The sequence below is a fragment of the Electrophorus electricus genome, chromosome 20, assembly GCF_013358815.1.
Source record: "Electrophorus electricus isolate fEleEle1 chromosome 20, fEleEle1.pri, whole genome shotgun sequence".
Lineage (NCBI taxonomy): Eukaryota > Metazoa > Chordata > Actinopteri > Gymnotiformes > Gymnotidae > Electrophorus > Electrophorus electricus.
Window position 1 is genome coordinate 14,996,522 of NC_049554.1, and position 25,500 is coordinate 15,022,021.

Here is a 25,500-nt window from a genome sequence, read left to right on the forward strand (position 1 = left end):
AATAATCACACTCCTAAAATACACCTCAACCAGGTTCCAGGGCACAGCATTAGCAGAGAAGGGCGTCCATATCACACTGACAGCAGCAAAACCTCTGGTGCAGAATCCACCATCATTTAGGCTTCACTCACACTTGTAACTGCTCTCTCTCTCTAACGATCCTTAAATGTGGATTATTTACATGACGATTAAATAAGGAACATGCATAATTATGATGAGAAGCGTGTGTTTCAGGATTGTGTACCAGCACCAGTCTGAAGGAGCTGGACAGCAGAGGGGCCCAATGATCCAGAGGTGCACAGAGATGCGCGCACACACCGGTATACACCACGGTTCATTCCCTCTCACAAACACACACACTCACAGTATGTAATCGATAATAATTAAATATAGTTATGGCCCTTGATACTGTCTGAGGCCATGTAACCCTCCACATGCAGGCGTTTCTGGGTGCTGATGTACACATCCAGATCCCAAGGTTCTCTTCTCGTGTAGCCATGCTGCTGTACAGCTGGTTGGTCCTTCATCGTGGTGTGGGTATCCTGGAGTCTTCAATGGTTGTGCAACATCGCTCCTATTATGAAAGGTCCAGGTGAGCAAAGAGGCCCCTGGACTAAGAAGACCCCACTGCAGCTCAAAGCAAGCAACACACACGGGGGGGGGGGGGGGGTCATTACATAATCGAACTGAACCAGACAGATCTTCAGATTTCCTCTTCTCTTCACCGAGCACCTTGGCAGATGTCAGGGGAATCCATCCACGCCCCCGGGGAACACCCCTATGTCTCCACGTTTACTCTGTGCGCTGCATGGCAAGAGGGAGAATGTGAGCACTCTGAAGGCGGCACAGCTCAGCACAGCCACCCGGTTCCCTGTACTCACACTGCTTGGGTATCCGGAGGGCTTCGGTATCTCCAGACACCACCTGGTGCACGATGCCCCGGAACTGATAGAGAAGCTTCAAGCTCTTCTCCTCGCCGACGCACGGATCGTAGAAACCCGGCAAACCAGCCTGAGGGGTGAGAGATGAGACCGGCTATAGGGCAGACAGTCTGCAAGGCGAGACGTGTCAACATGAGAAGATCAGCAACCCCGAGCCTGACCTTGGACGCCTCTGTGAGGACGAGCGTGGAGTCCTTCACCAGACACTGTAAGGGCACGGTTACGTCGATGACCTGCTTGTGGCTGCTGTCCGTCACAAACTTGCCATACCAGGCGTTAATGATGATGAGACCTTAGGAGGAAAGACACGCAGGAAATGGCAGTCGTGAGCAGTTTGGCATATATGTTTCAGCACAGCCAGCTTGTTTTAGCACAGTGCTAGTTACAAAACATCCAGACAAACAGGAACAACCGTCCAGAGACCCTTCAGATTACCCTGGTTAGCACACATGCTAAAAATGTCTTTATTGTGCATTTTTTGGAGCTGAATCCAAATCCTGAATGTCTTCATCACCCACAGATGTTTTTGTTCCAGTACGCTCACATCATTATGTAGTGTGGAAAAGCAGCACCAAGGTGAGTGAATCCCCTCTGTGGTCCTGAGGCCTATTGCAGGCCTACATCACACACACACGTACATTTTAGACGTGAATTTATAAAAAGTGTAATACCATTCTTCATTTTGAATACGTAATATTCATAAGTGTAAGTTAATTGCTCTGTCACTTAAAGACAGGAGTCTTTAAGTACTACCCGGTACAGGAGTACTACCCGGTCCGCCTATTGTAGTTTGTGGGACAAAACAAAGAGAATGTTTGGTGGTCCGGTGTTGCCCAGACGCGGTTTGTTGCGTCTTACCCATTCTGGACTCCTCTGCCTCGATGATCCGCCGCACAGACTCCTGCATCAACAGCACCTGCAACGCAGCAAACACCAGCGCAGTTCAGGTGGTTCAGGAATGCCGTCCGCGCTCAGCACGGTTCAGGCACGCCGTCCGCGCTCCAGCTGACACTCACGGCAGATTCGGCTTCCTGCCTCCTCTTGGCGATGTCCAGCTTGGACTCGACCCTCTGTCTCTTCCGCTCCCTGCACACAGTCGTACCACGTTAGGATTGCTGCCCTCCGTCATCTGGTCGCAGCGATGTGGCTGGTAACGGACACTTACTTCTCTTTTTGGGTGCGCACGTAAGGAGTGATTATAAACTTCTGGACTGCGAAATAGATAACAAGGGGCCCGACGGTGGCGTAAAACATGGCGCTAGGCAACACCTGGTCCGTCAGGTGGACGGGGAGCAGGTACGTCTGACTGGCTCGGTTCAGCCTGCAAAAATCACAGATCAGAGTAGAACCATAACTAAAGTGAGACATTGAGGTGACCTTTTAATGCCAGGTTTACATTTAGCTGACGCTTTATCCAAAACGACTTATGATTGAGTACAACTTGAGGAGTTGAAGGTTAAGGGCCTTGCTCAGGGGCCCAACAGTGGCAACCTGGCAGTGGAGAGGCTTGAACCGGCAACTTTTATAGGTTATTAGCATCAAATCACTTGGATCTGAATTTGGATGTAATTCGCTTTACTTTTGGGTTTTACCACATGAGTGTGCATGTTAGCGACAGGAGTGTCCAGGGCCGAGCGTTCCTGGCGGGAACGCGATCAGCAGCGTGGCAGGACAGCAGGGAAGACAGCCCAACCTGATCTTCAGCGAGACTCCTTGGGGAACCCCGACGCTGACTGTGGCCGACAGCACACTGTGTCTGCTGATCTGACGTTCTGCCCCATACTCCATCACCATCCCGAAGAAGCCGGTCCTGTAGCGGGACGGGAGAAGGTCAGGACGATCACAGCAGGGTAGAGCACGTGCCATACCGTGTGGTGCGTGTGTCGGGCCTACTTGACGGAACCCTTGATCTTCGTCTGGTCTTCGTCTTGGAATTTGTACTGAAAGCTCATCATCAGGTAGGAATGTGGCACACCAAGCTGCACAGTCAAGCAGAGCACCAGGTCACTGCACCACGTCCACAGACGTTTACTCCAGACGTTTACTCTCCATGTCATGTGAGTACGGTGTTAGGGGCTCACCTGCAGGGCCAGCGTGGCGTGACTGTGTCTGGTGTCTCGCACGATGCTGGAGGTCATGGCAGACTGCGTGCCCCACCGCCACTGCAGGTAACCCGTGGTGTTCTGGTCCAGGTGGCGCGCCATCGTGGCACTGGCCCCGGGCTTGGCGCCCCGGGGGGTGAACCGCAGGCTGCAGTGGGCAGTCAGGAAGCTGCCGGCCACGCCAACGTGACGGAGTGCGCAGAGAGAGAGAGACATAAGCATGAGCACAGGTGCTAATAACAGCTGCAAACAAAACATGATTGAGGCCTTTTCGCGGTTGTCATCTTTCTCAAACTTGACTTGCCAGCGGGCGGTGATATTCCGAAACATTTTCATCCCAAAGACAGGCCCTTGAAGGTCTCCTGCACCAAACTCCAGCTGCAAACGCCACGAGAGAAAGAAAACACCAAAACTACATCAAAACTCATATTGCCTCATCTTTATATGGTTGTCCTTATCTTTATAATAAACTACGGGGTAACAGAATCCGTACCTCGCCCCAACCACATGCGGAGGTGACATGTCGCACACACAGGTTGACATTACCACCGCCGTTACCACCGTGCGTTGTCAGAGAGCCTGAGAGCACCGCCGTGTCTGCTGCGGTTAAAGGGGCCTCGAATACATAAACACACACAGTGAAAGACCAACATGGCAGCCGATGCGCTCAACAATTATGACATCCTCTAAAGTGGCCCGCGTCGTTATGAAGTCCGTCAGGAGCTGCAGGGAGATAATGAAACGTGCTGATAACGCAGCGTTCCCAGGACAGAGATATATATGACAAGGCGGAGGCTCAACGTTCAGCGCAGAGGGCAGGTGCCCTCCCTACAGACCCAAAGGCTGGCGAGACACGTGTTACCTCTATAGACTGGGATATGTGCATCCTGTTGATCTCAACACGGGGGAATCCACCACCTGACACCTCCTCAAAGTCCTCCTCATAACGATCAAACAGGTCTGTGGCATCTATGCCCACACTTATGGTCCCCTGCGTGAACACAGAGTGAACACAGAGAAAGGAAGACGCCGCAGACTCCCCACCCATCATTTAAAGTCACTGGAGACGGTGTTAGATACACACACCCGCGCACACAATCTGATCAAGGCATTATCTGCAGTGTTGGTTCCAGGCTGCTGGATGGGATGAGAGCTACAGTCTCTGCTTCCCCAGTCCTTACTGGTCATGAACATCACATCCAACAAGCTCAGATCTTGAAAGTGGCATTTCCAGTGTCTGATTGAGGTGTCAGTAACCGTAGTCTCTGTGTAACACTCAATCACGCCACCAGGGACGTTTAATCTAAGCATATCGGTCACCACACTCCGCCTACCCTGAGTTTTTATCACCCCGTGAACCCAGCAGAACTCTGGGGGCCCCGGGGCCCCTGCGGGAGACTCACCTTGGGATTGGTCCTCTGTTGGAGCCGCCTCTCCTCCCGCTCCATCTCCAGGCGCTCGTACTCCTCCCGGATCTCCGTGGGCGTTCTGTTCCTCTCCACCACCTGTGGACAGTGAGGACTTCAACGATTCGTCCTGGGTCATCGACTCTCTCTCACGCACCTGCATGAATCTGTGAAGTCAGAGCTTCTGTTGCTACGGGTGATGCTTACGTCCCATCCCTCCACCTCCAGACCTTTCTTCCCAAAAACGTCATATATGGCTCGAGACCGGGGGTCGCTGAGAACTAAGCAGAGGTCACGCGCGCGTTCATGGCGCATCTATAATACGAGTCAGCGCAGTTCCAGCACATTAAGGGTTGATGTGAGTTACCCTCGTAGGCCTGGTGCACGAGGTTGAACAGCTGCTCGGCCTGGCGCTTGAGCGCAGGGTCCCTGTGCTTGTCGGGGTGGTACAGCATACACAGCCGCCGGTAGGACGACTTCAGCTCCGCCTGTGTCGCCTAAGAAACAGCGGCGGTCTTTGCGTCAACAACTTGGGGGAAAAAAAACCAAGAGGTAAATATCACACATACGCGCGCGCGCCAAGCGCGGAACTCCTGGCTAATCCTAAGTGATCGCCTTTGAGAGCTGCAAACTTTGAAATATCCGTCTTACATCACACTGAGTACGAGACTCGTTAGCAATGCACACACACGCTCTGCATTTGCAACGAGAGCGCGACAAAGCTCGTCTTCGAGGTTCGTGCATGAAAATGCCCAGCTCGCTCTCCGGCTAGGACGAGGCGCGCGCACTGCTGGCTGGAGGGAAGGTGTGATCTGGGCTGGGACAGGTGGCTCCTGCACGCGCTGGACGTCAGGGATTTGAAAGCCCCCCTGCGTTGTCGGCCGCGCTTACCTGCCTCCTCACATTTAGCAGAGAGTAGTAATCATCATTCTCCCAGGCAGCCGCCATGTTCCCGCTCTTCCAACCCCTCCGCCGGTAACACGCACGCAACCGTCTTCCGCCACCGTGTGTTCCGGAGGACAGGTGTCCCATGAATAACGGTGTTGGTTTCGTGAAGGCTCGCGGTGTGCTGGACTTGGAGTAGACCTCGATAGTTGTTTGTTCTGAAATGCTTTCGTTCGGCCAGTTAGGACCGCTTTGATAGACCTTGTGAATTATGAGCGGTTCGCCTTGACAGACGTTTCCAACTGATCGACTTCCACTTTATCTGGACTACACTAATTCCTTTTGCAAGAAAATTAAATGGACACCGCTAGCCTATTACGTTTGCGGCGTGGGAGACTCTGGCACATGAATCATATTAATTATTGCTCGTTTTCTAAACTATCTGAAACTTTTTTTAATACAATGTACAGCTTAAAATGCAGCTTCCTCTGACGACGTTACAGTCTTTATCTTCATGTTTTATGGTCACATATCAATAACCCTACGCACTCACAATGGATTCACTAGACGATCTATTCTACTGAATCAGAAAGATTTATTATAAAATTATTATATTATAAAATCAAAGCCTAAAATAAATGCTGTTAGAGATTCCTGTTTGGATTTTGTGCAATATTGTAAAGAATAATACAGTAGCAACTTGTTCCAGCATTCGCCACGGCCGTTGTGGGCCTGGCGCTTGAGATCTGCAGCCCCGTTCGTATAACCACCTTCCCACCGAAGGAACGACTGCATTTGCCGTCGCGTTCAGGCTGACGTTTCCCCAGCATGAAACACTACACATGCCAGCGCGCTGTAGGACTCGCTAAAGTGGTGCGGTTCGCCTGAAACCGCGCTAGCACGTGAGCGAAGTAGCGGGCGGGCTCGCGTCTTCGCTCGCGCGTGGAGCTGTCTCTTCAGCACCACCACTCCTTCAGCACCCAGCGGAGAACAGCGCTCAATAACGCATGCACGAGCGTGCACGCTATGCACGGCCCGAGCGTGCTCCAGTCCTCGACTGGTCTCGGCCTCGTGCTGCTCCGTAACCTTGGTGAAGCATGGCGGGGGTTGTGTCCGTTTTGTCTTCTTTCGTTTCATAGAATCTGGACCATACGTGCTGGGGACTTTATGCATAACTAAAGAACCAGGCTGGCGTTACTAACTTATATCACACTCATTTGTTAAAGTCACGATGGATTTCTTTTAAGTTACATTTTTTTTGGAAAAAAGTAAGAAACAATGTGTAAGGTTGCGTATCATGGCTGCTCTCAGAACAGTGTGTAGCTTTGCATATGTAACTCCGCGCTGCGTGTAGCCTCTCAAACCAGACGAGCTCGTCGTTTTAAGCGCCGTATTGTTCTGAGGACGAGATGGAGGACACACGAGCCCAAAGCTTTCAGACCCGCCGCACTCCCTAATGTCAGAGCTGGATCACATAAAACCATCGCGTGGTGCTGAACTGGATCTAAATAAAAACGTCCAGTGACGCGATGGGGCATTAAAAAGGGACGCACATCTCGAGAATTCACGAGGGCTCGCTGATCACCATTGTCATTTATTGCACTTTTTAACCAATCACAGGCGTGCATTCGTTGGGCTCGCCTTCTACCTCTCACCCCCTCCTTGAGCTGTCCTCGCCGTGAACGCGCGTGGTACCCCCCGGTCGCGAGGAGGAGGAGGAGGATGTGGCGCGCGGAGGGGAAATGGCTGCCGAAAACAAGCCGGAAGGTAAGAGAGAAATAACAGGATTGTTTTTTTCATTTTTGGCTGCATCACAGTTTATTAGATTGAAGGCGTAAATATAAGGAGGCCGGAGCGCGAGGCACACGGAGGCAGCGGCGTTTTCGCGTCCTTTAGAATTTTCTCCACGGAATCGCGAGCGCTGGAGCGGTGATGAGATTACGTACCGCGAGCCACTCACAGCGGCCAGCTAGCCATCTCTGAGCGCGCTATTAAAAGCACGCACCGATATAACGGGGAAGCAGTTGGCGAGTCGAGAGTGCGACGCTCCTCCGTTTCCTGAGCAGCTCCGCGCGCCGTCGTGCTGATTCCCAGCGCTTCCTCCGAGCTGCACGCTAGAGTGACGGGGAGGTTTCTGACCTGAGCTGGGCTAGTGTGCGTGCGTGCGTGTGTGCGTGCGTGCGTGCGTGCGTGCGTGTGTGTGTGTGTGAACGCAGTCACCTCGCTCCTGATGGGGACTGGGATTCCTTCACATCCCCGCGCTGACAGCAGCGCGGACGCCGTCGGAAAGTCACACGCGCGCAACTCTTCCTGCAGATCCGCTGGCTCGTGCGACGCTTTAAAGTCCGACGCGATAGATGCAGATTTACGGGGATGTTCGCAGACGGGGTTGATATACCCCAAAGCTGAGACTGAACAGCTGTCTTGTGTGTGTTTTCTGTAGATTTATGAATGTTGCGCCGATAAATTCTGAAACTATCAGCAGTTTGGCGCTCGAGATTCCTTTCCTACATTAAGATAAAACAGTGTGCACGCGCGCAGTTCGGGGATTTGTGTGGACGTCCGAAAATTAAAGTGGAATTTGACGAAGGCACAAAATGAAAGGTATGTTTATCTCATACGAACGTTACTGGGCAATCACTGATGTAAATGGAGAAATGAACGGGCATAGAAACAGAATGAAGAAATGAACACGACTGACTCTAATTAACACGTCTAATGAAGGATTTTAAAGATAGTTTTAAAGTGGGATACAACTCATCTTGTTATTCAAGCCTTACAACACATATTTGTGTAATTCAGTGTGTGCATATAGCGCATGTAGGATACGGTTGTGTTAGAATAGTAGGACATTCTGAATATTTCAAACAATTCTGTCTTTGCCTCGTTGTTCACGGTTGCTAATAACTATGGAAACGTATTATGTTTGTGTATCGCTCTGATGTAATCATTTAAACATTATGGTTACCAAATATGACTGTATATAAATAGCTGTAGGACCTGGGCTAGAGCTATTTCTGTATGCACGTGAGGAGAAAGTCCTAATCAGAACTGGGGGAAATGTGACTAATGGCATTTGATTGAAATGACCACGAGATGGAGACAAAGAAAATTTAAAATGACCTGCTCGTGGACTGAAATAAGAGGCAACTTCTAGCGTCACTGATTGAACACAGAAGCGCGTTTTAATTCACGTGAACAAAGCGGCACATTCCTCTAGCGTGGAACTCTCTCAGCACGAGACTGGAGTAGCTGGGTGTGCTCGAGACGAGTAGGAATGCGCGCGTCAAATGTAGCACGACGTGGACGCGCGCGGATTCAACGCCAGCTTCGTTTGGTCAACGTTTAGTAGGTGCTACATTCAGACGGGTTGGCTTTTAGGAGCCCACCAGGGGGCGATATTGAGCTGTTAAAATGAACCTTCCATCTGGAATGCAGAACGACAACTCAGCGTCTAATTCTGTCAAAGTGAAGATTTGTCTCGTGTCTTCCAGACTGTAGATTTGTCCAATTCGTATGTTGTGTTTGTCTTGCGTGTAGTGGCATACTGGAGAGTCAGGAAGAAAGAGCCATATTTGTTTACTTCTCTGCCCTCAGGATGTTTACTCTGTGCGAGTTTTATTGGAAAGGCTCGAGGCTCGGGGAGAGTGTGGAGAGCCTGCCCAAGTGAGCTGAAGCCTGACTTGGCTAGAAACTATTAGAGGAGAGTGAAAAGAAAAAAAACTGTACAAGAATGACCAATGACTCCAGTGACACGCAGACCTTTATCTGCTACCCAGGCTGTCAAATGGTACCTTTCCAGTACTGTTGTGTGCCCACAGGAAAATGTACCTATATAACGTAGCCTAAAGAAAGCAAAGGCCCAGTAAGGTGCCGTGCTACACCAGTTGGGTGCCGTGCTATTTTTACTCAGCAGTGACCTCTTTTGACCCCTACAGCTGGAAACTGTGCCATGCGTGTGTGCCCGTCCGTCTTTGGCTCTTGTTAGTGTCCTGGATCCTGTAGCACGGCTCTCGTCCCCCTCTCCTGTTCTCCATCAGCGCTCGCCGACCACGGCTGGTTACACCCAAGGACGTGCTCGCACAGCGGTGCCGTCCCCGCCTAGACACTTTTAGAGACGTTTAGGAACGTAGCATGGACAGAGCGACTCCACAGAGCTCCCGCTAACACCCCACACCCCTCTCTCTCTCTCTCTCTCTCTCTCTCTCTCTCTCTCTCTCTCTCTCTCTCTCTCTCTCTCTCTCTCTCTCTCTGGCCAGGCGGGCAGTCGTGTGTCGCTACACTCCTGCACGTTACCGTGTCCTCATGCAGCGTGCTCAGACCTGCGCGCCCCATGACCTCACAAACACGCATCATATCTCCTGCACGGCACGTCGAAGTCACGCCCCTCCGAACATCGCTAGGGGCAACATCTTAAGGCAATTGCTGTGGTATAAAAATGAACTCCTGGGGGAACCTGATCAGTACTTGGCTTGATAAACAGCAAGCGCTCCTGGTAGCAAACTTATCGGGTTCTCATCTCCTGGATATAACGCAAGCTGCACGCCAAAACGGGCTGGATAAATCAGCTATGCAATTTTGTTCAGCTAATTGAATTTAGTGAGGCTGCTATGGATTAAAAGAAGGCTGTTATCTCTCTCTCTCTCTCTCTCTCTCTCTCTCTCTCTCTCTCTCTCTCTCTCTCTCTCTCATTCCTTCTCTTTTCTCTGTCTTACCTGTCTCTGAGGGACCTGTTTTAAAGAATTGATTTCATGGATTGATTTAGCTGGCCAGGAGTGGGAGCAGTGGAGCGGGTCCAGTTGATATTCTGGCCATCTCTGTTCAAGGGTCACGCCCGCGAGAAAGAGAGGGAACAGACACAGACACGGAGGTGTAGCAGCCGGCCGCTCCGAGCTGCCGGTCTATGTTATTGGTTGAGAGCTAATCATTCACGACTCTTTGATGATTTTAACATGTGTCAGTGGAGAACTTTCTGGAATATTCCAACCTATTCAAAAAACTAATTTCTTTGTACCTAGAAGGTACAATGTGGACATTTGTACTTGAAAGTGTGATAAATAGCGTTTTGCTATCTGATAATTAATGTCCATGCATGTATAATGTGTTATGATGGAGTGAGGTCTGTTAGACCGCGCGATACGTCACAGGTTAATTAGTCACATTGAGATGCTGAAGGAACAGAAGTGACCTTCTGACCTTCAGGCTTAGCTGGTATCAGCTGCAGTCAGGCTCCATCGGCGCATGATTTCGTAATGAAGACGCGCGGAGAGCCGATGCACGGCGACCTTGGGCTCGCTCACTGCGTGTGGATTTTGGCGAGTAACATCACGTCTCCCTCATCTGCCATGCGATAAATTTATTAAAGCCCCTTTGGCGTGAATGCAGTGAGTCTTTCAACCAGAAACTTAGTGGAGCAGAATATTCAGCCATTTTTAAGAGCCACCGAGGGAACCGGAACCGTTCCAAAACAGTGCAGAAAGATGCATAAATCTCTCCATGTGGAAATATCAAGAAATCAGTATGCAGGGTAGGCTGTGGGAATGGCGAGCCAGAGAGAAAGTGTGCTGTTGTAACTTTCTTGTTGAATGTCTTTTGCATATTTGCGACCAGGGCTACCGTGTTGACCGTCTTGTTTCTGTTCTGGAATTAAGATGAACTCGGCCAGCGCTTTCTGTTTTTTCGGGTAGAATTAAGATGAAGTCGTTGTTCTGTTTCCTGTTTGTGGTTATTGGAAGGCCGCGTAGAGGAGTGTGTCTTACGGGTGGAGGAGCGCTTACCAGGCACACTGAATAACGGAGCACTGCTTGAAAGCTGATTTCACGCCTGAAGTAAATCTCAAGCCACTGTTATGTCACTAACCTGTTTCTTCTTGCCCTTGAATCTGCTGCCACAGCGATGGTGTGTTAGAAAACCACACCCTCATGTCTAAACCAGCTGCATGGGGTTTTAAATGTAATCCTTTATTCAGCATGATGAACCAAGAGTGATGAACATATCACCACAACCTCAGTTTGTTTCTTCACACCTGAGAGCGAACCAGTGTAAAGTGCGCCTGTGTGTGCGTGTGTGTGTGTCTGTGTGTGCGTGTGTGCGTGTGTGTGTGTGTGTGTGTGTGTGTATGTGTGTGTGTGTGTGTGTGTGAGTGTGTGTGTGTGTGTGTGTCTGTGTGTGTGTGTGTGTGTGTGTGTGTGTGTGTGTGTGTGTGTGTGTGTGGAGAACCGTGCCTCACTCTTCCTTCCTCGCTGTGCTCCCTGTAGGACTGAAGAGAATGCGTAACCCAGATCGCACGTACCGGGCTGCTGTGGGTTACGCCAGCCACGCCCCTCCTAAGGGTGTCGGTGATGACGCAGGGGCCAACAGTAAGCGAGCCGGCCTCTTCACCTTGCATCCCTCCCCAGAACATGAGCCTATCGCAGCAAACCCCGCACCACCCGCTCATCTCCATGCTCGGACATCCACAAGCTTTTCTTGCATATGGAGGCCACTTAGTACAATCTGTAACAGTTGTGTTACATAGTCAGTGGTGAGGAAGGTACCGTCACGCTGTAACAGTCCTGGCTGTTCCACTAAAGGAGTGGGGTGGGGCGGGTTGTGTTTGTAACTGCAACAGGGTGGCACAGATGTGAGTCTAATACATTTACTGGGGTCTAGCATTTAGCTAACAGAATCAGATCGATGAAACGGAGTCCCTGATTATGCAGGAGCTCTGTTCTCTGTGGCTCGGCGACTTCTCTCTGGGGGGGGGGGGGGGGAGCCTCATTGTCATTCTGCTGTGTTACGGCTCATGTTTATTCATGCATGGCCACGGCGCGCTGGCATGTGTGGCATGTTTGTGGAAGCAGCAGCTCATTGTCATGGCCAATCAGCATCCAGCGACGCCTGGGCGTCGGCCGTGTGGGCGTGTGCAGTCGCTCGTGCCGCTGCAACACTGAGACACCCAGGAGCCCCATCAGCCCTCTCTCCCTCTCTCTCGCTCTCTCCCTCTCTCTCTCTCGCTCTCTCTCTCTCTCTCTCTCTCGCTCTCTCCCTCTCTCTCTCTCTCGCTCTCTCTCTCTCTCTCTCCCTCTCTCTCTCTCTCTCTCTCCCCCCTCTCCCTCTCTCTCCCTCTCTCTCTATCTCTCCCCCCCCCTCTCTCTCTCTCTCTCCCTCTCTCTCTCTCTCTCTCTCTCTCTCTCTCTCCCTCTCTCTCTCCCTCTCTCTCCCCCCTCTCCCTCTCTCTCCCTCTCCTCTCTCTCTCTCCCTCTCTCTCCCTCCCCCCTCTCTCTCTCTCTCTCTCTCTCTCCCTCTGTTCCTCTCTCTCTCTCTCTCTCTCCCTCTGTTCCTCCCTCTTTCTCTCTCTCCCTCCCTCTTTCTCTCTCTCCCTCCCTTTCTCTCTGACTGTCCATCACCCCCACCCCTCGTTATCAGTGTTTTCCGTGAGTAATCCAGTCCAAGTCCATGTGGCACATGTAAAATAAAAATACTCAGACCCAGCAGTTCCGTGCTGGTGTGTCACGCCACGCCTGCCACTGGGCACCAGCACACTCACGGCGACTAAACCAGCACACACATGCCTGGCAGAGGTGTGTTGCATAAAACACCAGCAGGCTGTGGTGTATTAACCCTTTCCTGGCCGCGCTGCTGTGCGGTGTGCGTTCGTGCTGTAGATAAGGCGCAGATGATACCTGCAGGTTGTCTCGCACATGCTAAGACCCGCCACGGGACCCGCCGATGAACTGGTAATCCGCTGCCGCCCTTCGCCTGGCAGGGCTGAAATAAGCTGCCGTCCCTCCAGACGGGCGCAGGGGCCCGGTTCTTCTGCCGTGGGCCGTCTGGGAGAGTGCGGAGCAGCTAATTGGAGAGGAGGTCTAGCTTCCTGTGGCTGTTACTGGAGCAGAGGAAGTCCCCCGACAACTCCGTGCAGCTGTTCCAGATGCTGCACTCCACATCTCAGTCTGTTTTTACCCTTTCTTTCTTCCACTTTTTAAGATGAAATTCCTCTACATACGTGCCTTTAGCCAAACGCCTACCGAGATCCACGTTAGACCGTTACACACGCCTTCATTCACTCTCTCTGGTATCAAACCTGATATTCCATTTCTCCAGTGTTTTATCAGCCATGGCGCTATTTTCAGAAATGCAACAGCAATTAAGGGGAAACTCTTTGCCTCAAAGATCGGCCAAATTGGTGCGAGATAGCGTTAATTGAGATGCGGAGTCTAATCAAACACTTTATTCGATGCGGCGCGATGCGAGTGACTCGCCGAGTTCTTCCTCTCGAAGCTCGAGCGCGTGGCAGGCAGCTTCTCCGTGTGTGCGCCCGTCTGAGGCTGAGGTTATCAGCTGCAACCTTCTGTAATAGGCTGGCTCGAATCCCCAGGAAGCTTGTGGGCCCCTCGTTTGCCAAGCCTGTCGGTGGGCATCAGACGCGGGCACAGCTGAGCGCTGGCGTCCTGCGCGGAGCTGAGACTTCTTCACTCTCTGTATCAGTCACATGTCATCAGTGCTCGGTCATGCTGAACCAACACGCTACAACAGTGACGAAGCAGCTCAGGAGCTGGAGGGAGCGTGCCGCTAGCACGGAACGGGATGGGAGGTTTAGCGGGATACAAGCACAGTGCAAGTGAGGGAGAGAGAGAGAAAGCGAGAGAACGAGAGAGTGGAGAGGAGAAGTTGCTCTCCAGCAGTCTAAAGTGCATTTTGTATGCACAGCTTAGCTCTTCATCCGTTTGTGTTCATACCCTCATTTGCATGATTGAGTCCATGTGTATTAGTGCACTCTCATATCCCTGTGCTGTTGGATGTCTGGACTGACTTGTGTAAGGAACTGTTCTGCCCCCTCGCCGCCTGTGTCGGCCACCAGAGCACCAGCTCGGAGTGCTGTTCAGAGTCCAGCATCTGCATGTGTTCGCTTGAGCTCACGTGGTCTCATACGTCTGTTGCTTCTACGTCCACCTTGGTAAAGATGTCCTTTCACAGACTGGTACAATTAACGTCCACTAATTCACCACAGAGCGTGCGGTGTGCGTCTTCCACCGATATCGCCCAGACCGTAGGCCGATCGCAGGTTCGATGCTGGCCCTGGTCCAGTTCTTTCTGTGTGGCACGCCGCATTCTGATGAAGGTTCCAGAGGAACGCATCCTAATTCAAACACTTCCTCTCCTACAGTGGCATGAGATCTTCTGTTTACAGTGCATCTGAAAGACGTTTGTGCAGCTAAAACCTTCTAATATGGGCAGCGAGATTCCCTCACCAGACCACAGTGACATTCATTTCTCTTTCATGTGCAAAAAAAAAAACAAAAAACAACTCAGCATTTCAAGAAAACTCAGCATTTCAGCCTGGCACCTGTAAACAAGGTCTTCATTACTCAAACGGCAGATTGCTATGTGGCAGTGATGTGTGGAGAACACTATGACATCAGGGATTGCTGGTGTTCCTGGAGTGACGAACAGGGAGGTGAGTCGCACGGCCGAGCGGCCCAGGACGGCGTTCCGAGCAGTGTCAGCACTCAGCCTGGAAGTCCGGGCGGGCTTCGGAATAAGATGTCACTCTCAGTGAATGATGTTTGTGGGAATTCCCACTGGGATGCTGGTGGGAGCCTCTCCGTCTTCTTCCTTTCTGTCTGTTAACTTCATGTGCGCTTCTTTATGGTCGAGTGTTTACTGTGTTCCTGACAACGTTCATTACCGCCCGGAATGATCAACAATGGAGGAGTGCTGCCTACAGCTGGAATGGCATAAGAAAGGAGAAGAGTATCCCATCACTACAGCGAGGGCATGCCGATGTCCGTGGTGTGTGTGTGTGTGTTTGTGATACAGCCCAGGGGCTCCACGGGGCCCCTGTGGACGTGAGGACAGAGATGTTCATTATTTTGATTTTTTGTTCATTGTTCAGGAACAGTTACCTGCACTTTCACTGACACCCTTGAAGGATCCTGACTGACGTCCAGACAGGAGTAAAGCCCAGTACATTACAACTGAAAGAATTCGGTGCTAAATTAAAGTGACACAGTCCAGCTCTGTGAATCGTTACTAATTCAGTGTTGACGTTATTGTTCACAGCTACAAAGAAGCCAAAGTAGTGGTTTATTTACAGCTGTGTTCATAAACTAACGTGTTCTGTGACATCATTTATTCTGCTGGAGCAAGGCAGACGTGATCTCCTCACGGATGTGTGAGTTAATTCAGACATCACCGCTCACGTACTGCTGACAGGACTTAGCTAGCAGGACACTGGACCCTGATTCAGGACACTGGACCTTGAGTCAGCAGGCAGGACATTGGACCCTGAATCATTGTTTCATGTTCTACATTCACTGCTGTGTCTTCCCACCATATATGTTCATACATGTGATAACTGCTCAGTGGGATAAAAAAATGACAGGATCTGCAGTTGTGTGTGTGTGTGTGTGTGTGTGTGTGTGATCGCACCTATGCGTCTGTGTGTGTGTGTGTGTGTGTGTGTGTGTGTGTGTGTGTGTGTGTGTGATCGCACCCATGCGTCTGTGTGTGTGTGTGTGTGTGTGTATTACTGTCCTCCTCCATCAGTAACACACTGCATGTGTGACTCTGTAATGTGTCTGTATATTTATGTACACAGTTTTCCTGTGTCACGTGACTAGGCACGCAGTAGCTGCGTAGCATGTACGTTTGGCCGAGCATGGGTCCTGAAGAATCCCGTGTCCTGTCTCCAGGGCCCAGATCAAGGCCTCAGTGCTCAGAGTGAAGAGGAAATAAATACAGAAGGAACCGTGTGTGCCGCATGCTCGCTGGCGAGCATCTCCGAGTTGCTGTGGCTACGACGCTAGCGGAGGTGAAATTACACCAGGAAAAGTTTCTAAGCACTTTGATGAATTAACATGCGAGACCCGCCACTGCTGGTGCCTGCCTGAAACCACTGCGCAATGAGCCTTTATTTCTGTCACATTCATTTTATTTGCAAAAAAATAGGGAAAAAATTCTAAATTTCCCCAGACGCTCCTTAATATCAGAACTGGGAGTGTTAAGTGCTGCTTTTGCCGGCGTTTTCTTCAGTGTCTTTATTATAGAAAGTTTTATAATTAACTGACAGCGATCTCACATGAGGATTTCACTTCCAAGGATTAATGTTTGACAGTTTTACAGGTACAAAAAAATTAATCAGCTGGACTCTGGAATCAGTGGCGTGTTGATTTGCAATTTCTTTGAATTTCTGCTCGGAATGAAAGTTTCACTGTGAGGCAAGGGACTATAAGATTTGATTTTCTGGGACATTTCTCGCGAGACATATTGCAGTCTTTAGTGAAACATCTCCGTAATGTGACAAATGGGAGAAAGTCTTTATCCTTTGAAATGGCCAATCAGAAAGCGACGCAGTCATCACACTAACGTGTGCACGGTAAATCCGGCCTATGGCGGGTCATTTGGTAAAGTCTGATATGCGCTGTCCTCTCTGACGCACGCCACTCTGCGTTTATCTCCTACCCACAGTGGCCATAGACGTGGTTGGCCTCTATTTGAAGAGGTCAGAGGTCAGAGGGCGTTGATCCCTTTTTTTGGGAGTCTGCCATTTTGTCAGGAATGTTTAATGTATTTCACCCTGAACTCACACTTTCTGAAGCGGGATGAAGTCCCAGAGCTGCGCAGGCGCCTGCTGAGAGCAGAGTGTGTAGCGTGAGTAGTGAGCTGCAGCCTCAAACGTCACCTTCTCCTTATTCTTCACACACAGGCGTCAGAAGCTTTTCTTCACTCATACTCTTTATTGTGAAGAAAAGAAGTAGAAAAAAGGTCGAAGTTCCACGGAGGCTGAAACAAGCGTTCACGACAGGCGAAGCTCTGCACAGCGCAAGGCGCCATTTATGAATGGACGTGTGCTGACGAAAAATGTCCGTTGGCACTGACAGTTTTATGTACAAGAACAGCGTCTTTCATTAAAACGTGACACGGCACCTGTGAGCTACGGTCTTCCTGTGCGTTCTCCCCCACGCTAACGGGCCTCCCGCATACGGCGCACGTGCAAAGTCATTATGGACAGCAGATCTGCAGTAATCCTCGGAGGGTGCGCACGCAACAGAAGGTGTAGACACAGAAGACCGTTGTCTTTATTCAGTGTGTCTGAATAGATTTTGGTATTTAAGTCACAGGTTTATTAGAGAGAAAGAATGAAAGTAAATACAATGTGAAGTTTATTGTTTATTCTAATCAGGTATTCAGGGTTTTTTGGGGGGCAGATTTGGGTGTCTGTTCACCTTTTACCACGACGCTTTTTGCATCGTCACGTGAGAGCTCGGTCTCTGCCCACGTGAACCTCACGTGACAGCGTTTGCCATGAGCCGCGTGCCAACCCTGTGGCCACGTGTTTCCTCAGCCACGTCTCCCGCCTTACCATGGTGACGTTTAGTGCTCCCCTTCATCTAACATTGTCAGCCTGCGACCATTTCCACACGTCTCTATATTCAGTCTGGAATTCATGACTTTTCTATAAATTATAGAATAGCTCCATGAATCAGGCTGATGTGAGATGCAGGTGGCCAGGACTCAACCTGGACTCGGCTGAGACTCGGCCAGGACTCTGAAGGACTCTACCAGGACTCGGCCAGGACTCTGAAGGACTCTACCAGGACTCGGCCAGGACTCTGAAGGACTCTACCAGGACTCGGCCAGGACTCTGAAGGACTCTACCAGGACTCGGCCAGGACTCTGAAGGACTCTACCAGGACTCGGCCAGGACTCTGAAGGACTCTACCAGGACTCGGCCAGGACTCTGAAGGACTCTACCAGGACTCGGCCAGGACTCTGAAGGACTCTACCAGGACTCGGCCAGGATTTGTTTTGATGTTTATTTTTCAAAGGAGAGGAACTATTCAAACCCACCCAGATGCGGCGGCGAGTGTGGGGTTAGGCGGGTGGGGGCTGGCTTTAGACAGTGCACTGAACACTGATTGGTATTCATGTGCGGACCGTCTGCTCTTCCCTTCAGAGCAACTGCTAAATAAGGAATCTGTTTTTCATCCGGGCCAGGAACATCCAGAGCTCTTGCAATTCTGTATTTGCAGGATTTTTGTTAAGTGCATAAGTGACCGGGACGAGACCTCGGGTCTGCATGAGTGTGTGAGGATGTACACAGGACTTTAACACTGAAAATCTGTCAGTTGCTCTGAACACGTTGTCCCAGAACTCTTGTTACGGTTTCTCTGTTTTTTCTCTTTATGTGCATATATATTTGTGTATTTGTTTCTATGTGTGTGTGGGCGTGCCTGTGTGTGTGAGTGTGTGTGTATTTGCCTGCCAGGGTGTGTGTATGCGAGTGCGTGCACGTGTCCAGCGGAGACACTGCCAGTGCGTTTGGTGCCCAGTTCAGCGTGCGTGCTGTGCCAACCTGAGTCAGGCACGTGAGGGGCTATGCTTGGCACACGCTGGCACCACTGTGATTGAAATTCATCCCTGATGCCTGTCCTGAGTGTCACTCCTCACTTTAATGCAGAGCAACAGGAAGCAACAGGAAGCACCGGCGCTCAGATTGGGTCTGACGTGCCACCAGACCTGAGCAGGCGCACGGGACACGTCCAGGACACGTGTCCCGTACAGAGACTAGCCGGAATTACCCTGCACTCCGGCCGATTCTTGCTTTGAACTTCTGTTGCTCCCATTTGTTTAAATGACAGTAAGGCCCATCTGATATGATCAGAGATACTGTATTTCTCCAGACTGCTCACGCCGTGTGACACCCTTGGTGTGGTGTTCCTACTGATGGGCTTGTGGTAACATCCAGAATTCTTTACGTTTCTTGGATGTCATGAATCATCAAGAGACAGAAGACTTGTGGAATGGCTGGGGTTTCTCAGAGTTCCTCGGAGCGCACAGCTCGACTTGAGGGCGTATTGTCATGTCTCCTGAGCTGGGTCAGTCTGGCCAAGGCAACTGTTGCAGTCACGGTTAACGAATGCCGTACTGTCCAGGGTGAACGGAAACGTCTCACACTGATGAGGTGACATTTCAGCCTTTGAGCTTTTGTTTATGCAGATTCTAATTTAGATCAGACTGTTCACTAATGTGACGTATTTTCACTGTAATCACAAAGAAGAACAGAAAGAAATTAGATTATAGTACATATTAATACATATACACAATTACACATTAATGCATATACATATTAATACACATAATACATGTACACAAATACACATTAATGCATATTAATACATATACACATTAATACACATTAATACATATACACAATTAAACATTAATACATATTAATACATATACACATTAATACACATTAATACATATACACAAATACACATTAATACATATACACATTAATACATGTACACAAATACACATTAATACATATACACAAATACACATTAATACATATACACATTAATACATATACATATACACATTAATACACATTAATACATATTAATACATATACACATTAATTCACATTAATACATATACACATTAATACATATTAATACATATACACAAATACACATTAATACATATTAATACATATACACATTAATACATATACACATTAATACATATACACATTAATACATATTAATACATATACACATTAATTCACATTAATACATATACACATTAATACATATTAATACATATACACATTAATACATATACATATTAATACATATACACATTAATACATATACACATTAATACATATTAATACATATACACATTAATACACATTAATACATATACACAAATACACATTAATACATATACACATTAATACATATACATATACACATTAATACACATTAATACATATTAATACATATACACATTAATTCACATTAATACATGTATACATTAACACATTAATACATATACACATACACATTAATACATATACACATTAATACATATTAATACATATAGAAATTTATAAATATTAATACATATTAATTCATGTAATACAGCATTGTATTCAGTTATTTCAGACGTTTGCTCTTTCTGGTGTTTTTAGGGTTCCAGTGAACAGTGGCGTGTGCTGGTTTGTGGATGCTGGTGCAGATTAGGATTACAGAGTACAGAAGATCCCAGAGCATGCCAACAGCCTGCTTACATGATCCTTAGCTGCTGATGGACTCTGAGGGTTGCTACGGAGATCTAAATTATTTACATGTCCGTCAGTTTTATACCCGGTTAGAGCACAAACTGATCCCACCGTGGAGCTCAGAGCAACACAGCCATGCAGCGTTCACTATGTGTCTCTCTCCCTCAGGCTCTCTGTTTGTTCTGGTACCTAACGTTGGAGTGTGTGTCAAAATGTTGTGTGTCAGGCTAACGGTGTGTGTGTCAGGCTAACGCTAGAGTTTGTGTCAGGCTAACGTTGTGTGTGTGTCAGGATAACGTTGTGTGTGTGTGTCAGGATAAGTTTGGAGTGTGTCAGGATAACGTTGGAGTGTATGTCAGGAAAATGTTGGTGTGTGTGCCAGGCTAACGTTGGAGCATGTGTCAGGATAACGTTGTTGTGTGTGTCAGGATAACGTTGTTGTGTGTGTCAAGATAAGTTTGGAGTGTGTCAGGATAACGTTGTTGTGTGTGTCAGGATAAGTTTAGAGTGTGTCAGGATAACGTTGTTGTGTGTGTCAGGATAAGTTTGGAGTGTGTCAGGATAACGGAGTGTATGTCAGGATAATGTTCTGTGTATCAGGATAACATTGGTGTGTGTTTCAGGCTAATGGTGTGTGTGTCAGGCTAACGCTGGAACATGTATGTCAGGATAATGTTGGAGTGTATGTCAGGATAATGTTGGAGCGTGTGTCAGGATAACGTTGGAGCGTGTGTCAGGATAACGTTGTTGTGTGTGTCAGGATAAGTTTGGAGTGTGTCAGGATAACGGAGTGTATGTCAGGATAATGTTCTGTGTATCAGGATAACATTGGTGTGTGTTTCAGGCTAATGGTGTGTGTGTCAGGCTAACGCTGGAACATGTATGTCAGGATAATGTTGGAGTGTGTCAGGATAATGTTGGAGTGTATGTCAGGATAATGTTGGTGTGTGTGCCAGGCTAACGTTGGAGCGTGTGTCAGGATAACGTTGTTGTGTGTGTCAGGATAAGTTTGGAGTGTGTCAGGATAACATTGGTGTGTGTTTCAGGCTAACGGTGTGTGTGTCAGGCTAACGCTGGAACATGTATGTCAGGATAATGTTGGAGTGTGTCAGGATAATGTTGGAGTGTGTCAAGATAATGTTGGAGAGTGTGTCAGGATAACATTGGTGTGTTTGCCAGGTTAATGCTGGAGTGTGTGTCAGGATGATGTTATGTTTGTCAGGATCATGTTGTGTGTGTCAGGCTAATGCTGGAGTGTGTGTCAGGCTATCATTGTGCGTGTCAGGCTAATGTTGGTGTGTGTGTGTGTGTGTGTGTGTGTGTGTGTGTGTGTGTGTGTGTGTGTGTGTGTGTGTGTGTGTCAGGCTAACAGTGTGTGTGTGTCAGGCTAACAGTGTGTGTGTGTCAGGCTAACGAAGTTTGTATCAGGATAAGGTTGGAGTGTGTGTCAGGTTAATGCTGTGTGTCAGGCTAACGCTAGAGGGTGTCTGAGGATAAGGTTGGAGTTTGTTTCAGGCTAACGCAGGAGTTTGTGTCAGGTTAATCTTGGAGTGTGTGTCAGGCTAACGTTGTTGTGTGTGTTAGGCTAACGCTGGAGGGTGTGTCAGGCTAACGTTGTTGTGTGTGTTAGGCTAACGCTGGAGGGTGTGTCAGGCTAACAGTGTGTGTGTGTCAGGTTAACGCTAGAGTGTGTGTCAGGCTAACAGTGTGTGTGTGTCAGGTTAATGCTAGAGTGTGTGTCAGGCTAACAGTGTGTGTGTGTCAGGTTAATGCTAGAGTGTGTGTCAGGCTAACGGTGTGTGTGTCAGGATAACGTTTCTGTCAGGATAATTTTGGAGTGTGTGTCAGGATAAGGTTGGAGTGTGTCAGGCTAATGGTGTATGTCAGGCTAACACTAGAGTGTGTCTCAGGATAAGGTTGGAGTGTGTGTCAGGATAATGGTGTGTGTGCCAGGCTAATGTTGTGTGTGTCAGGCTAACGCTGGAGTGTGTGTCAGGCTAATGCTAAAGTGTGTGTCAGAATAAGCTTGGAGTGTGTGTCAGGATAATGGTATTTGTGTCAGGATAACGTTGGAGTGTGTGTCAGGATAACGTTGGAGTGTGTGTCAGGATAACATTGGAGTGTATGTCAGGATAACGTCGTGTGTGTCAGGCTAATGGTGTTTGTGTCAGGCTAACGGTAGGTTATATCTGAAGATAAGGTTAGATTGTGTGTCAGGCTAACGCTAGAGTGTGTGTGTGTCAGGATAAGGTTAAAATGTGTCAGGATAACGTTGGAGTGTGTGTCAGAATAATGGTGTGTTTTTCAGGTTAACTTTGGAGTGTGTCAGGATAACGTTGGAGTGTGTGTCAGGATAATGTTGGAGTGTGTGTCAGGCTAATATCGGTGTGTGTGTTAGACTAATGTTAGAGTTTGTCTCAGGATAAGGTTGGAGTGTGTGTCATGCTAATGCTGGAGTCTGTGTGTCGCGATAAAGTTGGAATGTGTCAGGCTAACATTAGTGTGTGTATCAGGATAACATTGGAGTGTGTCAGGATAATGTTGTTGTGTGTGTCAGGATAAGGTTGTGTGTGTCAAGGTAAGGTTCGCGTGTGTTTCAGCATAAGTTTGGAGTGTGTCAGGATAAAGTTGGAGTGTGTGCCAGGCTAATGTTGTGTGTGCCAGGACAAGGTTGGATTGTGTGTCAGGCTAACGTTGCTGTGTGTGTCAGGATAAGGTTGGGGTGTGTGTCAGGTTAACGGTGTGTGTCAGGCTAACGTTAGTGTGTTTCTCAGGATAACATTGGAGTGTGTCAGGATAATGTTGTTGTGTGTGTCAGGATAAGTTTGGAGTGTGTCAGGAAAATGTTGATGTGTGTGTCAGGCTAACGCTAAATTATGTCTCAGGATAAGGTTAGAGTGCGCCAGGCTAATGCTGGAGTGTGTGTGTCAGGATAATGTTGAAGTGTCAGGATAACGTTGGAGTGTGTGTCAGGATAACAGTGTGTTTTTCAGGTTAATGCTGGAGTGTGGATAATGTTGTGTGTGTCAGGATAAGGTTGGAGTGTGTCAGTCTAACGGTGTGTGTCAAGCTAATGCTAGAGTGTGTCTCAGGATAAGGTTGGAGTGTGTGTCAGGCTAACGGTGTGTGTCAAGCTAATGCTAGAGTGTGTCTCAGGATAAGGTTGGAGTGTGTTTCAGGCTAACGGTGTGTGTGTCAGGCTAACGTTATTTGTGTCAGCATAACGTTGTGTCAGGATAAGGTTGTTGTGTGTGTCAGGCTAACGCTGGAGTGTGTGTCAGGATAAGGTTTGAGTGTGTCAGGATAGTGTTGGAGTGTGTGTCAGGCTAACAGTGTGTGTGTGTCAGGATAAGGTTGTTGTTTGTGTCAGGATAAGGTTGGAGTGTGTGTCATGCTAATGCTGGAGTCTGTGTGTCGCGATAAAGTTGTTGTTTGTGTCAGGATAAGGTTGGAGTGTGTGTCAGGCTAACGGTGTGTGTGTGTGTCAGGCTAACGTCCGTCATGTCTTCATGCTTTTACTAAAGGACACTCAGCAGTCCCATTTTCTCTCTCTCTCTTTCTCTCTCTCTCTCTATCTCTCTCTCTCTCTCTCTCTCTCTTTTTCTCTCTCTCTCTCTCTCTCTCTCTCTCTCTCTGTCTATTTATTTGTCTCTCTCTATATTATTCACTCCTTTCCCTCTCCTCCCTCTTTCTCTCTTTCTCACTTGCTCGCTCACTCACTCACTTTTTTATTCATGAACAGGCTCCGCACGCACTGTGGAAGTACCTTCTCCCTCAGGGCTAAACATCGAGTTCCTTAAGAAGCCTGAGCTCTTGATCCAAACAGTTATCAATAACCTTGAAACGCTTTTGCTCTGTTGCCCAATTTGCTTGTTATGTATTTGAACATGCGCTCTTGCATGATAAGTAAAGGTGGAAGAAACATTCCAGTCATACGAGGAGAAATGGAACAATCCGCACCGGTCCCAGATGCCAGCTTAGACACACCTGGCGCTCTGAATACACACTTCCTTTCCTTTCGCAGTAACGTCTCCACCTTGGTGTGTGTTTCAGGCCTTCCTTTTTCCATTTGTCCTTTTTGCCAAGTCACATTCACTTATTTTAAGGTGTTTGTGTGTGTGTGTGTGTGTGTGTGTGTGTGTGTGTGTGTGTGTGTGTGAGGAATTCGCGGACAAGCATTTCAAAGAATAGAATTTTCCTTCACACTTTTCCGTTGTAATTTCTCAGTAATTTTCAGTTGCATAAACATAAGTTTTGACATGCCAGACGTGTCCGGTTCCGTTTTTTGCGGATCCTGTGGAAGCTTGGGAATCTCATGGTTCTCATTCTGTGTCTCTCTGTCTCCAGATGAACATGGACATTTGAAGATCTACCTTCCCAAGAAGCTGCTGGAATGCCTGCCAAAGTGCTCCTCCCTGCCCAAAGAGAGACACCGCTGGAACACCAACGAGGTAAGGGAGCGCTCGGATCCGTCCGGATCCGCCCAGACCGCCGCCAGAGCCTACCGAGGCTTCAGTAACACTCCCAGTAAATCCCTCAACTTTCTAAGACCCCCACAGGGGACGCGATGAACCGTTGTTCTCCGTGAGCACACAAAATGCCATTTTGGTAAGTTTTATGTAACAGTAACCTCAGCGTGGGGTCCTGCCTTTGTGGCTTCCCTATTCCCTGTGACCCAGCCCACCTGCAGGAGGGGCTCGGTATTACAGCTTCTAAAATCAACCCAAATACAGACCAAATATTAAACACAATTCAAACCTCTTATTTTCATTTTCAAATGAATTTTTAATACTTTAAACAAGTCTGATTAATCAGCACGGATCCTAATGCCTGATTTTAGTGATTAAATTCTGCGGATTAAATTATGGGCCCGGTTTTCATTCACAGTTTACTGCTGACTGAACAAACCTGAGATATAAACAGTGATGATGTTGAGAGATTTGTGTTCGTTATTGGCAGATCCTGGCGGTCAGGGCAAGATGCGTGCGATATTGGTAGGTTTTATTGCAACAAAATCCAGACGCAGAAGAATACACTGTGTAATTGAGTTCGGCTTTATTGTGAGCTGTAAAAAACAGCATGTCAAAGCATCTCAAGCGTCCCGTGTTCCG

At 48.5% G+C, this 25,500-nt stretch overlaps 2 protein-coding genes across 4 annotated transcripts in view; one reads left to right on the forward strand and one right to left on the reverse strand.

Moving 5' to 3' along the window:
* Positions 1-649: 649 nt before the first annotated feature.
* On the reverse strand, positions 650-5,419 carry LOC113586655 (dnaJ homolog subfamily C member 11). Of its 3 annotated transcripts, none has more exons than XM_027024953.2 (16): positions 5,341-5,419; positions 4,817-4,946; positions 4,657-4,730; positions 4,447-4,548; positions 3,906-4,034; positions 3,537-3,659; positions 3,348-3,421; positions 3,023-3,212; positions 2,835-2,920; positions 2,635-2,751; positions 2,107-2,262; positions 1,958-2,027; positions 1,800-1,857; positions 1,103-1,233; positions 882-1,011; positions 650-804 (listed from the first exon to the last, which is right to left on the reverse strand). In XM_027024953.2, the coding sequence occupies exons 1-16, from the start codon at positions 5,395-5,397 to the stop codon at positions 779-781; spliced, it is 1,653 nt and encodes a 550-aa protein (XP_026880754.2). In that variant the 5' UTR covers positions 5,398-5,419; the 3' UTR covers positions 650-778. The 3 variants fall into 3 exon arrangements, with proteins under 3 accessions (XP_026880754.2, XP_035376044.1, XP_035376045.1); XM_035520151.1 differs by having other exon boundaries at positions 4,817-4,978; positions 5,341-5,404; XM_035520152.1 differs by lacking the exons at positions 4,657-4,730; positions 5,341-5,419 and having other exon boundaries at positions 4,447-4,616; positions 4,817-4,873.
* A 1,639-nt stretch (positions 5,420-7,058) lies between these two features.
* LOC113592378 (calmodulin-binding transcription activator 1-like) overlaps positions 7,059-25,500 on the forward strand; it is a 225,766-nt gene continuing 207,324 nt past the window's right edge. Inside the window, exons 1-3 of the mRNA XM_035520342.1 lie at positions 7,059-7,101; positions 11,592-11,693; positions 24,737-24,840. Coding sequence (XP_035376235.1) covers positions 7,077-7,101; positions 11,592-11,693; positions 24,737-24,840 — 231 coding nt within the window. The 5' untranslated portion in view covers positions 7,059-7,076. The remainder of the gene's footprint in view (positions 7,102-11,591; positions 11,694-24,736; positions 24,841-25,500) is intronic.